Source organism: Primulina tabacum, chromosome 8 (genome assembly GCF_025594145.1).
Source record: "Primulina tabacum isolate GXHZ01 chromosome 8, ASM2559414v2, whole genome shotgun sequence".
Lineage (NCBI taxonomy): Eukaryota > Viridiplantae > Streptophyta > Magnoliopsida > Lamiales > Gesneriaceae > Primulina > Primulina tabacum.
Genome location: NC_134557.1, coordinates 3,061,233 through 3,075,800, shown reverse-complemented (window position 1 = coordinate 3,075,800; position 14,568 = coordinate 3,061,233). Strand labels below are relative to the sequence as shown.

Below are 14,568 nucleotides of genomic sequence, written 5' to 3'. Positions count from 1 at the left end.
AATCCATATAATAATGATCGGAGTTGGACTGAATATGAGATATTAAAAACCGAAACCGAATCGATTTGAAGCAAAGAGGACAGCCGGCTCTCCAATTTTCCTTTTAAAGAACCGAGTCACCGTCGCTCGCGTACCATATGCGAACAGTCAAAAAGAAAAGTAGACAATCCAATCATAAACAGAAACCTCATGTGTTCTGACCCGCACACGCATTGGTGTCGCTCTCTCATCCCCGATAAACTCCAACTCGCAGCCCAAAATCGTAACGGAAAGACTGATCAAAACGAAGACAACGATATATTCTTCAACCAACCCTTTTCCTTCTCGGCCATAGCAATGGATTTGAGCTCTTGGCTCAGCCGCAGCAGACCAAGGTATTTGCTGTTGATCCTCGCTCTTCCTTTCCTTCTCCCCCTATTCTGCGCCACCTTTCCCTTTATTTGCGCTGTGGAAGTATGCTTCCGGATACGCAAGAGGCGGCGGAAGGTGACGGTGGACGCAGGACGAAGTGGGCGTCGCCGCCTTGACGGAAGAGGGGATGAAGTCCGTTTGCTGCAGAGGTACCTGGAAGACCAGCTCCTGCTAGTGGTTGGATCGGTGCATCAACTTGGAGACGCTGGTGGGGACGAAGGCCGGAGTTGATTGGGATAATGTGGAATATTTGGATAGCCGGAGGACTCAAATGCAACGGCATTTGATAATCTGTGTTAATTAATGTGTATATACACAAAAGTCAACAATACGAAAGTGAAAGAAAATGAGTGATTATTGTGTTGTAAATTGAGTTTTAACATATGAAATTTGACTTCCATTTCCACAGCTATCTGTATTTCTTTTTCACTACACAATATGGTTAAAATGTGAAAAAGGTTTCGAGATTTTGTTTGTTTGTTCAGGTGAGAATCAATGGCAATCAATTTTATGGGTTCTTGACTCGTAAAATTTCTATAAATAATAAAATCATCTACATTATCTACATTACACAACAAAAGGGTCCTCTCAGCTTGCTTCATCTTGTATGGATGCATGGTTCTATGATGCTTTAGGGGTCAATCGAGCTTACCGGTGCATCTGGGCGAGGGTCCCTTGGGCATCGGTTGTGTGCCTGCCAAAACATATTTTTCATTCCTTGGCGTATCTTTTATAAAAAGAAACATTTATGGAAAAAGGTACTTGGTGTTGGAAAAAAGATTTGGAAATATTGAAAATTAGTTTGTGATGATCTATTTAATGATATAATTATTTTTGTTGATTATTTTCAAAGAAATTATATAAATATGTTTCTCAGTTTGTGAAGAAGATACACATTTGAGTTGATAAAATTTTATAAAGTGCGTGATTTAATATATTTTGTGAGTTTGAGATTTTATTTTTTACCGTAAATTTTTACTTTTAACATTTTAAAGTTTCATAATTAATAAAATGATATTTTAAAAAAATCAAGAACGGAAGGATCATGGTCTCATATATATTTATTAGAAAAATGAGTTTTGTCTCTATTTAGAATCGGTAATGTGATTCGAACGAGTTACGTAACGAACAAAATTATTTCTCAATTATCAATTATGGTGAATGAAAAATTAATTGAGTTCGAATTTTATCGAATGAAATGATTGAATAGAAAAGATTATGTGTTATTATATTATACTATATATATTTAAATAAATTGAAATCACACGACAATTATCGTGTGGTTTGTGGCGGCTCGATTGAAGAGACACTTTAGTAACTTCTAATTTCTCTCCGAGTTTAATTTTATATGCGAATTTTTAAGTATTATCGCTTAAAATTCAAATTTTCAAGATATAAAATATTGAGTTTGGATTTTTTAAGTTTATATGCTTAAATTCGACATTTAGAATTAAATTCGAGAGCTATCGTCTAGTTTTTGGTTTTTTTAAGTATTTGCGCTTAAATCCAAGTTTTGCAAATTTTAAATTCTTATTATTTGATTTTTAAGTTTAACGTTTAAAATTCGAAATTGAAAAATTTGTATCTCATATTGATAGTGTTCTAAATATTGTCATAGCTCGTGTGACTTTAAAATTTGTGATGCTACTATTTTGAAGTCGTAGTCGTTGTATCTTGGGAAATGAATTGTCAACAACCGTGAGTATCAGGGTGAGACAATATCGTTTTAAGGAAAAATAGTCAAACTCTTGCCTCGACTATTTTCTCGTAGCTATTTGTTTAACTCATTTCTATCTCGTGATTTTCTATGACAAACATTATATACAATTACCCCAACAATACTAAGAACAACAAAAAGAAAACTTTGTAAGACGATTTTATGAGTCAATTTTATGATAAAATTTTTCTATTTGAGTTTCTCATGAAAAAATATTATTTTTATGAAAAAATATTTATTATTTTTGTAAATATGGACATAGTTGATATGTCTCACAAATGACTTACTGTTAAAACAAATGATTTCATAGTCGGATCAGCGATTGAGTCGATCCACTTTAAAATTGCATGTATTGTTTTGAAGTTTATGGGATGACAACTGATTTTAGTTTTTGGGTAAGAAAATTGGTTGGTATTGTTTTGTGAACGCAAATGTAATTGAATGATAATGCATTTTTCTTCATGGATTGCAAGTTGAATTATTGTTATATCGGTGCCATTTTCTATTGTCATTACTAGAATTTATGTTGCTTTTGTTAATTACAAATTTATTTCCAGAATTCTATTGACAACTCCAATGCAACTCATTTTCTAGTTCATTCACAATGTACAAAATACTCATTAACATAATAAATTTTCTTCGTTCATATCCACAAAATATGACAGAAATTACATCTATTTTATTATATTAAGACTGAGGACATGATAGTAACCACCTAGTCTATTCTATTATATTAAGATTGAGGGCATGATAGTAACCGCCTAGAAAGGATACCAATTTTTTCTTCTAACTTTACCATATGATACTAATATTACACTTTTGTTTTTTGTTTTTTTTTTTTAAAAAAATTTCAATACACTCTTTTATTTTTTTATTTAAAAAATTCAAATATCAATTTAGTCCGTCCATAATTTATCAAATTTCACTTTAGTCAATCGATAATGATAAAAAAAGATTGTACACACACGCATCGCGTGTGCATAATAACTAGTGTGCTTATACCAGAATACTCATTAACACGATAAAGCTTATTCATTTATACCAACAAAATACGAGAGGAATTATATATGCATTATAACAAAGGATCATCTGCCTAACCAAAGTTCGCAAAAAACGAACATCAACTTTACTTGAACAACAAAATCATGAGCACCAAGAGTCAAAATACACAAGCAACCCAACTAACATGAACATATTCGTTTGCAACCGAACCATTTTCTGTCTCATGCACCATAGACATAACCTCGCACTTCTCAGGTTGTCTCTCCACACCACCATAGCTGTTGTAACTCGCACTAATGTCATCAACTGATTCACCCTTCACTTCCATTTGATAACAAACAATAGCTTACAGACTTGTACCAATGGAAGAACTCACATTGGTTCCTTACACAACTACAGTAAAGTATTTCATTTGACTTTTTTTCTTGGATACCACAACTTGGATGTTAGATGAAACAATGCAAAAACATAGTGGCGAGTGTTGTGCTTCACGTTTGGTTTTTTGCATCTACTCTGTGACTTCATTTTTGCCTTGAATTGAAGTTTGGTAAGCCACTACCTTAATTTCACGATCTCAATAATGACAAAGAAGAATGAATATAAATTCGAGAGAGGAAAGACAACTTAGTTAGATCATATAAAAAAACCCAAAAACGATAAATAATTATATTTGTGTTTTCGCAACATCCATTAAAAAAAGTAAAGAGTATGTATCTTATAAGACGGTCTCACGAATTTTTATCTGTGAGCCGATATTCACATGAAAAAATAATAATCTTAGCATAAAAAATAATATTTTTTCTCGTATAACCCAAATAAGATATCCGACTCGCAAAATATTACCCGTAAAATCGTCTCACACAAATTTTTGTCAAAAGTAAATCGAACAAAAGTTTTAAGATCAAAAAAGACATTAACCTGTTTATTTTACATTAGGGGTTGTGACAATTAAAATTTCCACATATTAGCCTATATTTATATATTTATTTTAGACACGGTTGTGTACATAATGGGAATATTACTCAGATCCAAAAAAAAGGTAGCCATATTAAGTTTAATCTAAGCGTTATATAACCTCGGAAAATCCAGTTCCTATTGAGATCTGAATTATACACAGGAATTTAAGTGAGAATTGAAGAAAAATTGATCTTCGCACTTGGCGCATTATTGATTCAGATCCAGCAATATCTGCATCGCCGAGAAATTCAAGCGATGTGCGACGCCGTTCGAACACACTGCATTTTTATTATTTCGTTCTTGTTCCTTGTTTCCTCCACTCTTGGAAAGGTGAAGATGTTAGTTTTATGAGCTTTATTTGTTTTGCTGTTTGCATACCCTGTTACTACAATTGTTCTTTAGGTTATGGGGTTGTGTAGTTTTTGATTGCTTCTATGCCGATTTTGGTTGAATTTGATTGTCGATGGGTTTCGTAGTTCTGTACAACTGGTAATGTATCTGGCGAGAAAAGGAATTTGATCTAGTATGTACGGGAGAAGCAAGTAACAGAGTTGTCTCCCCCCACCCCACCTCCAGAATCACGATGAATGTGGAGAAGGTCGCACAAAAAGTTATAAATACTGATAAATAATAGCGGACTATTACATTACCCTTTTCCTCCTTTTTCTGCAAAAAAATTGTCCTTTTTAGGGTAAAGAGATGTGGGCTAGTCGTCACCTTGACGTTCAACAGGTTTCCTGTAGTGTTTCCAATGCATGCAGTTTTCTGCTAATTTTGATTTCTGTGTTGATTTACGTTTATCTGTATTTCTTTCTTTGGTGAATTTGATTCTTAAATTGCTAGATTATATGTACAAACACTCACATATGTACACTCTGTCCGATTTGATCATAAAGTTTCTGCCTTTTTCTCGAGTTTCATTTTTGGAAAATATAATTTCTCAATTTTGTGATGTAGACAGAATGTTTACGATATGCCTTTTTAACCGTTGACATCGTAAAATATGCAGTATCAAGCAGGTGACCCCGTCACTCTATGGGTAAACAAGGTCGGCCCATTTAACAATCCCCAGGAAACTTACAATTATTACAGCCTCCCATTTTGCCGGCCATCTGAAAATGCTGCTCACAAGTGGGGCGGGCTTGGCGAGGTTCTTGGTGGGAATGAACTTATAGATAGCCAAATTGATATAAAGTTTAAGAGTAATATTATTTACCCGAATTTTATCTAGTTGCAATCTTTTATCTCCCAGAATTTTGGCCATTTAATTCTACAATATCTTTTTGCAGGAGATGTAGAGAGGACTACAATTTGCGAGATTGAACTGAACTCGGTTAAGGTTAAGCAATTCAGAGAAGCTGTAGAGAATTTATACTGGTTTGAATTTTTTATGGGTAAGTGTCCCATGATTGTACATGAGATGACACCACACTGGTGTGGCTAGGCATTTTTTTTTTATTTTCTATTTTTTCAGATCTTAGAATGTTTTTATTGTTTTGCATTGTTACTCTTTATTTCTAACTTGTGTTTCTGTACGTGTGCATGGCTCTTTGGCAATAAGATGATTTGCCATTGTGGGGTACGTTTGTATATCTTTATACATCTAATAGGTTGGCTATGTTATATTGTGATTAACCTTTACTTCATCTGTGAAGGTTTTATTGGTGAGGTGCTTCCTGATAGAACTCGTGATATAAAGCATGTGCTTTTTACACATAAGAATCTCATCATCAAATATAATGAAAACCAGGTGGCTTCATTGAGATGTTTTGCTTGTTCGACATAGTAATTATTTTATGTTCCTGGTGCAAGTGCATTTTATATTTCAAATTGAATATTTGTGCTTGCAGATCATTCACGTCAATCTCACTCAAGAAGTTCCTAAACCGCTTGAAGAGGGAAGAGTTTTAGATATGACTTACTCTGTCAAATGGGTTGCAACCAATATAACGTTTGCACGCCGCTTTGACGTTTATCTAGACTACCCCTTTTTTGAGCATCAGGTATTTAATTATTTCTTGAAACATATGCCTGTGTCTTTGATATCAACTATTCTGGTAACATTGTATTACCCAATGACTAATCACTTTTCTTTGAAGATACCACTAAATAGGGGAGCATATAACAGCTATTCAGTTGATCCAATGATTTATGTTATTCCTCCTTATCATCTTATCCAAGAATGATCATTTTGCAGATTCACTGGTTCTCTGTTTTTAATTCTTTCATGATGGTGATTTTCCTTACTGGTCTGGTTTCAATGATATTGATGCGCACCCTTCGCAATGATTACGCTAAATATGCTCGGGAAGATGATGATCTTGAGACTCTGGTAGTGATTTCTGAACATTTTTTTGCCTGCATAAAATATGCTGAAATTTGTCACTGAATGGTTTTTTGTGCTGCGTGCCTCTTTATTTGCTTGCACCATGAAGTAATTTCCTTTAAATTCTTACTCTTCTTGTATAGGAGCGGGATGTGAGTGAGGAGTCCGGGTGGAAACTTGTCCATGGTGATGTATTTCGGCCTCCCCAAAACTTGGCTCTTCTCTCAGCTGTTGTTGGCACTGGTGCTCAATTAGCAAATCTCGTACTTCTTGTCATCATTTTGGCAATCATCGGGATGTTATACATAGGGTATGTCAAAGGCATGTATTGAGATTTTGGATCTCGCTAGTATTTTAATATGAGTTAAGCAGTAGATCTAGCTTGTTTCGATTGGGATCATATTTAATGAGACCCGAGGTTGGAAACTTTAAACTCATATGAAAAACACAATAGTTGATATATCATCCAAACAGTTTCTTCGAGTGTAGCTTTTAAGTTGGATTTGATTATTTGTTGGCAAATCCAAGTTGTTGGGTCTGTTCTTGTTTACGTGAGTTTGTTATAGTTTGGATAGTCTGTCATTTTTCCTTTCAGTGCCTCCTAACCTTTTTCAGAAAGAAAGAAAATAATGAAATTAAGAATTTGTAAATTAAGATTCTTCATGTTCAATAGAAATCTTTTATGACTTATATATTGTCAGTGGCATTATCTATCCTTTATTTTGTCTACAGTAGGCATTAAATAGTTGATTTCACTCTGTATGACTTTGCATCAACTTGCAGTGACTAAATTTTTATAATACAATTTTTTCTCTACTTAGATAATTTATAGTAATTTACAGATCCTACAAAATGTTAGTAAGGCACATTAGTTTTCAACTCCCTCGATGATTGCCTCATAGTTCCTGTTTCTTGAACACTTTTTACGTTTTCCCTATGTTTTTGAGTCAGTAGTTTTTCCTTCTTTTTTGGCTACATGAAATTCATCTTCCCATGTTTAGCATTATCATGGTGTCAGTTGCTCCAAGATATCTGAATTTTACCTTTTGTTTTACTCAACCTGACTTGTTTCAAGTGATATAACCTGCTGTTGTCTTGTATATCAGGAGAGGAGCAATTGTGACCACTTTTATCATCTGTTATGCATTCACCTCTTTCATTGCTGGTTATGTGAGTGGAGGCATGTATTCTCGAAATGGGGGTATGTTTCTTTTTGACGGTCAACTCTCCTCTCCTAACAACTCGGGGGCCTTGTCATCTATAGTTTTAATTTTATTGGAGCTTAAAATTTCCTTTACCTATAAATTGTTACACCCCTTTAACATGTTATAAAACTAAATGATTACTCAGGTAAAAAATGGATAAAGTCAATGATCCTCACTGCATCGCTGTTTCCTTTCATGTGCTTTGGTATTGGGTTTTTCTTGAATACTGTTGCCATATTTTATGGATCGCTAGCTGCCGTACCCTTTGGTACGATTGTGGTTGTTTTCATCATATGGGGTTTTATTTCTTTCCCATTGGCACTTCTTGGTACTGTTGTTGGAAGAAACTGGAGTGGTACTCCAAACAACCCTTGCCGAGTTAAGACAATTCCTCGTCCGATTCCTGAGAAGAAATGGTATCTCACGCCATCGGTTATCTCTCTCATGGGTGGTCTGCTTCCGTTTGGAAGCATTTTTATTGAAATGTATTTTGTCTTCACTTCCTTCTGGAATTACAAGGTAATTTATGTTTCATTATGCATCGGAGCATCTATTTTGGCTCCATATCTATAGTACAAAGTACAATTGGATGTCGTAAGTTCTTATAGTTTGAGAGTGATGGATCATATAAAGCTCTAATAGTTTATTTAAAAGTAAGCTCTTAAAAATGTTTGGATAAAATCCTTCATTCAAGAAGACAAATTGAGAGGAAACTGCAACAAATCAAGTTAGTAGAAGAGAGAAAATACGGAGGGAAAAAAATTCAGAGAATAATTGGGATTTTGGGATGAGTATTGAAGTCATCTTGATAAAAAAATATGTAAACTTCTTAAACAAATTGGCAGGGTTTTATATTTTATAAAAGATTTAATGAGACATTATAGCTTATTTTTATTTTCCATATGATTTTTTAAAAGAAATTAACTACAATTTGCAAACATCTTATAAGTTATTAACTATCTTATAAGATGTTTGAAACAATTTATAAGGTGATCCAAACAGTCTCAAATGTTACAGGCTGTGTTACAGTATTTGGAAATGTGATCAGTTTTGGCCTTGAGCGAGTGAATTTCTTGGTAAATTTGGACAATATGAGTTGCCGTTTGAAGTGAGTGGCTAGAAGATTTAACTCTTGAATAAACTGTAATAAAATTATAGTTTTTGACATGAATTGTCAAGTTTTAGCTGAGGATGATCATAAACGGATTATCCTCTATCTGGTAATTGAGGGAGCAACATGTGTAATTTTTTGCTGTTTTGTTTTCAGGTTTATTATGTCTATGGCTTCATGCTCCTCGTGTTTGTAATTCTGATCATCGTCACTATATGTGTTACAATTGTTGGGACTTATTTCTTGCTGAATGCGGAGAACTATCATTGGCAATGGACCTCATTCTTTTCTGCTGCCTCTACTTCTCTTTATGTGTACCTCTATTCCGTGTATTACTATCATGTGAAGACTAGGATGTCCGGCTTCTTTCAGACCAGCTTTTATTTCGGATACACTTTGATGTTCTGTCTTGGTTTGGGAATACTATGCGGTAAGTTTGTTCGTTCTCTTCTTCCTGCCCTTCAGCGAGGCATGAAAGGCTACTTTTATCATTGCAGTTAGAAGTTCTTTCCTATTGGTATTTGACATTGTTGATAACTATTTTATCTGCTGTGAAATTTCAGGCGCAGTTGGATATCTGGGCTCTAGATTGTTTGTCAGGAGAATCTACCGAAACATCAAATGTGACTAATGTTAGTTATGTGCAAAGGAGAACTGGGGTTTGGCCATTATTTTACCGGAAGTTAATTGCCCATTGCATGATCATGGAATACCAGTTCTGCAGAGTCGCCAAAAAATTTATCTATTTACAGAAATGAACGAAGGACGGAACAAAAATGGCTAGAAGGCTCAATTTTGCCTTTCTCCTATATACCTCTTAGCATGATTTTGCTGCGAAATTTGTTTTACCTATAAATCTTGATGTTTTGGCCTCGGCTAGCTGCCTTCTATTTTATTTCATTTATTTGACGTGGGAATGCTAGATTTTTCTTTAGGAGGGTTGTTGAAGAAATATGCCGACTGCTCATTATGTGATTATGAAATTTCAAGCAACTGGCGAGTCACTGGCATTGAAATTGTATTTGAAATTTGTTGTCGATTTTGTAGATATATCAATGTTATTAATTAAATGTTTTAAATACTTTTGTTGGTTACGAGATGTGTATTTCCTAATATACCATTTTTTTCATATATATTGTTATTTTTCCAAAACAATAATAGGACTGAGACATCATTACGGGGTTATGATAATTAGTTATATTAGAACCAATATATTCTTACAAGGTTACGTTTGAACTTTGATGTATTGGATTTTAAAAATAGAAAAGATATAATAGATGACTGAACATCGGTCATAAAAATCATGGCAACAATTCTTGATCCCAACAAAGAATTGGACGAATCTTACAAATCTGGATAAATAAGTGGACAACCAAAAAGCAAAATCTAATATCAAGACTCAAATTCATCTCTAAGTACTAACAAACACAAGCTAGAAAAATTTTCAGAAAAGCTCATATCAGAGCTGATGAAAGTTTTAAAGACTACAATTATTAGACATTGGAACAAGAATACACATTTCAACCAATTGTACATAAAACGAGCAAAAAAAATAAGGCGCTTAGCACCAACTCCGGATATTGAAGAACCGATTTATTATCAAGACCTAGTTCAAGTATACCGGTTTGATGATGTTATTTTAGATGAGAGTATATATGAAAAAGAATAAATATGGAATCAAGAAGGATATAATGGAGACCCATAGACATGGTACAATTGTATAAGGAATGTTTCGACAAGAAACACTTTATTTTTCTGGTTTCTTCATTCAGATAACTATATTTCACAATATGATTCAAAAAATCATGAAACAAAATTTTAGCCTAAAATATATAAAAGATTGTCTGCAAGACAAGTAAAAAATTCTTAGATATTCTTGAACTAAGAAACAAAAAACATCAATTAATCTATAAGGTTTCTAAAAAAGATATGAATTTAGCCGAGCCTTAACGTACATCAAAACTTAAAGGAAAAAAAGATAGATGAAAGAAGTTGTACATAAAACATGGACAAAAGATGATACATTATGGAGGTACACTTTTGTAAGGACCGTGTATCGTATTATCGTAAATCCTGTGTGATTATCGATAATTTATGAAATTGTCATGTGATTATGTATTTGATGTATATTATGACAATGAAATTGAGAAAATGGATATTGAATATGAGTTGACGTTGTAAGAGCTCGAGTGGAGAAGCCAGACGCCAATATAGTACAAACATAAATATTTGTATAGAAGATGTGGCGCCCGGGCGGTCAAGGTAGTAATTTTGAGTATTCGAGCAGAAGACATCGCGCCCGAGCGATAGTTTGCGACCGCCCGAGCGCGATGCAAGTGATAATCGGACAGAATATGCCGCGCCCGAGTGGTAGTTTTTGACCGCCCGAGCGCGATGCATTTGAAACTCGGGGGCAGAACCTCTCGCGCTCGGGCGCGAGAAGTCTACCGCCCGAGCGCCGAAACGGTGGAAGGATAAGAATGATTTTGCTATTCGATTTCTTCATTCTATCTTTTAGCAACTTCGAAAAAACGAGAGAAATCAATTTTCTTTCGTCCGAATCGACTTCGAAACGCTGTCTAAACGCGAAACAAATGATATATTTGTGATCTTCGCGTTGAGGGCTTCTGATTGAGGTAATTTTCTTCTGGTTCCAGCAGCTCTAAATATCAAAGTGCTGGAATAGCATGTATTTGAAGTTGAATTTGCTGTATGCAGTAGAATAACCGAAAATAAACTTATATTCGAAGTCGGAATTGAATTATGATATGATTTGGATTTGATATGAATTTTCGAAGTTTCAAATTTAATGATTTTGGAGTATGTTATTGATTGGAATGAGTATGTTATTGGTGTAGATAAAGTGTAATATCAATATCTTCAGGCTACATCAACTGGAAACGAAGAATTGAGGTATGTTGCGATCGGGTAACATACGACAGATATCTGTATTATATGATATATGTTGGCTTGATTGGATTGATTGGATGGAATGAGATTATGTGTCTATATGTCTTATTTGTTGATTGATGTGGCATACATGACATTGAGATTGAGATATCGATGTATAAAATAAATGTTTTGTTAACACACATCATTTGATGCATACATCGATACATGACATGCACGTTGAGCTATGATCCTTAGATACCCTGTTATGATTTGATTGGATTCTGGGGTTTGTGAACACAATTGCTATGTTGGTATTATATGACCCGTAAAGCATAGACAATTGTGGCCCCGATGATTGAATATGAGATTTGGGATTTGACGGCGCTTTGTCGACACTATCATATGAGTATCCCTTATTGAGGCTGGTGTGCCAGGTCGAGCATTGATTTGATAGCGATTCGTTTGATTCTGACATGTGCTCAGTGGATGGGCATTTGACCCGATACCTGCACGACATACATGCATTACATACCATATATCATTGTTTAGATACTTGTGGTATATATGATTGGTTGTTTCATACGGAGCTTTGCTCACCCCTAAGGGGGGCTGTTGTTGTCTTTGTGTGTGGACAATGACAGGTACTCCAGGATATCAGGAGACCGGAGATGGTACTTCTGGAGGGAGCCACAGCTTGAGCTGAGGTTTTATGTTTATGTCTTGTTCCCAGTATATATGTATATGTATCTATATACCGGGACATGTCCCGAGGATATGAGTTGTTTGTATATGATTGGTTTTGATTACGTGTGGGCGTGTTTATGACGTGAGATGAAATACTATTTTTAGTAATCAAATAAAATGATTTGGGCTCATTGTAAAAAAAATTTAAACTCGTTTTTCGCTGTAATTACTTAACCCTAATCAGATTGCATTGTAATAACGATTAGGAGCTAAGGGTCCCACAACTTTTTCAGTTCAACATCAGAACCAGTCGAGAAAAACTCATACGATAATTTCCATTTTATCAAGCTTAGACAGGACACCAAATGCTCTGAAATTTGTCAAAAGATCTTTCGGTAGATGAAGTATACCTTGTTGCCGCACTCAGGGAAGACGATGTCTACATGCTAATAAAATATGACAATATAAATAATCAAAATCGTGGTTTTGTAAATATATAAAACTAAAAAAAACAGTCTTCCATTAATAAGAAAATACTTTTTCGAAAATCTACTTAAATAAATAAAAATTTGTTAATATCATACATTAATAATTATATAAAAATACGAACATAACCAATAAAATCTAATAAAATAATTACATTGTTAAATTTTTTTTCAATTTAAATCTTGTAATTTAATTTACATTGCTCATATTCTATTATTGTTTGTTCGAACGATCAAATTTTTTATTTTGTGTTGCCTAATAAAAATTATTAATTTATCGATTAATTAATAAGTTTTTAAATAAATTTCAAGCTCCCGACACTATAAACAGATGTTTTAGTTTTACTGTACACTGAAATGATACACAAAGATCACAACAGAAATTAACAGGTAGTGGCATGCATAAGCCGGCCTAAGTGAAGGAGGTGACATGTGAGGGACATGAGAGTCATAAAGTTGAGGAAAGACGAAGTTGAATTCAGCATCTCGCTCTTCCTCGTTACGCTTCTTCCGGCTGTTCCTTTTCCGCCGCCGCCTCCTTCCTTCTCCTCCTCCATTCTTTCCAACACCACCTACCGTCAAATGTTAATTAATTAACTTTTACATTCGTGTTACGTACATGCAAATCATAATTTAGGAATTAGTTTTCACGTGCAAACCTTGGTCGCGCGAGGCTGCAAGTAGAGCAAGTTCACCAAAATCATCACGATGGACATCATGAGATTTGAGGCTTGGAAAATCCCAACACCCTTCGCGTTCGTTTGAATACTCATCAAATGTCCCAGCAATGCCATCCCCACGCTGTATGCCATGGCCTTGAAATACACTGGATATATCTTGCTCTGCACAAGACCAAACTGGTTCCTAGGCAGTGCAGAGGCCAAGACATAACTCGATGCAAATGTGACCCAAACACTCGTCCCATAGGCTACCGCGAATCCCAGCAAATGCAGCGCAATGAACGCCATACTCAAAGGCGGCATCGCGTACTCAAACATGTCGAAAGCGACTTCACGGGCCCGCCTTGAAATGTCGCTCAATTCTTTCTTCCCTTCTTCTTTGACCTCTCGCGCACCCTTCTTAGCTCTTTTCGAGGCGTTTTCCACCGTTTCTTCTGCGCCTTCCTTTCCCCCACCAGCCTTTTCACCTAACATATCTTTTGCTTTACTTGTAGCTTCACTAGCAGCATCCTTCGTAACTTCTGCTGCTTCCCGTGCTTTATCATAGGCCTTGTGAGCAGCATCTTTGACCTTGCAAACGGCCTCACTCGCCGCTTCTCTAGCCTCTTCCTCGACCTCATAAGACATATCCTCCGCCTCATGCACCTTCCCCACCAACCCTTCCTTTGCTTTTCCCATGGCACACTCGATTTTGGGCTTGCACTTACCATAAGCATCGCACACGAGCTCTTTCGGACTAAGACCATGATGTACTCCGTTTTCTTTCATTAGTTTCTCTCTCGAATTCTCCATTGATGTTCCGGACAATTTCTCCTTCCCATTCTCATGATCAACCTGGTCGTGTATTTCATGAGGTAAAATCGAAATCTTGGTATTTCCAGCATCCTTCTCAAATTCAACAACAACTACTCGATGCCCTTCTTTTACTATAACATCTTCTCCTGAATTCCGCTTCCCTCGAGTTGGAGAAAGAACCCCTGCTGATGTTACAAGTGATGCAGATATCAAAAGACCCAAAGCCAAAACATTCATCACTGTCCTTCCTCGCTCTCTCATTAATTTCTTCTGTGAGCATATCTTAAATCTTTGGAATCGACA

General features: G+C 35.3%; 2 protein-coding genes across 2 annotated transcripts; one reads left to right on the top strand and one right to left on the bottom strand.

Moving 5' to 3' along the window:
• Positions 1-4,110: 4,110 nt before the first annotated feature.
• Positions 4,111-9,823, top strand: LOC142552967 (transmembrane 9 superfamily member 1-like). The gene is made up of 12 exons (XM_075662912.1): positions 4,111-4,417; positions 5,097-5,289; positions 5,377-5,481; positions 5,649-5,666; positions 5,743-5,837; positions 5,938-6,090; positions 6,285-6,419; positions 6,557-6,723; positions 7,520-7,614; positions 7,764-8,137; positions 8,886-9,159; positions 9,293-9,823. Exons 1-12 carry the CDS (start codon positions 4,343-4,345, stop codon positions 9,358-9,360), a joined length of 1,752 nt encoding a protein of 583 aa, XP_075519027.1. The 5' UTR covers positions 4,111-4,342; the 3' UTR covers positions 9,361-9,823.
• Positions 9,824-13,097: 3,274 nt separating this feature from the next.
• On the bottom strand, positions 13,098-14,529 carry LOC142554413 (uncharacterized). The gene is made up of 2 exons (XM_075665085.1): positions 13,450-14,529; positions 13,098-13,362 (listed from the first exon to the last, which is right to left on the bottom strand). Exons 1-2 carry the CDS (start codon positions 14,524-14,526, stop codon positions 13,174-13,176), a joined length of 1,266 nt encoding a protein of 421 aa, XP_075521200.1. The 5' UTR covers positions 14,527-14,529; the 3' UTR covers positions 13,098-13,173.
• Between the last annotated feature and the right edge of the window lie 39 nt (positions 14,530-14,568).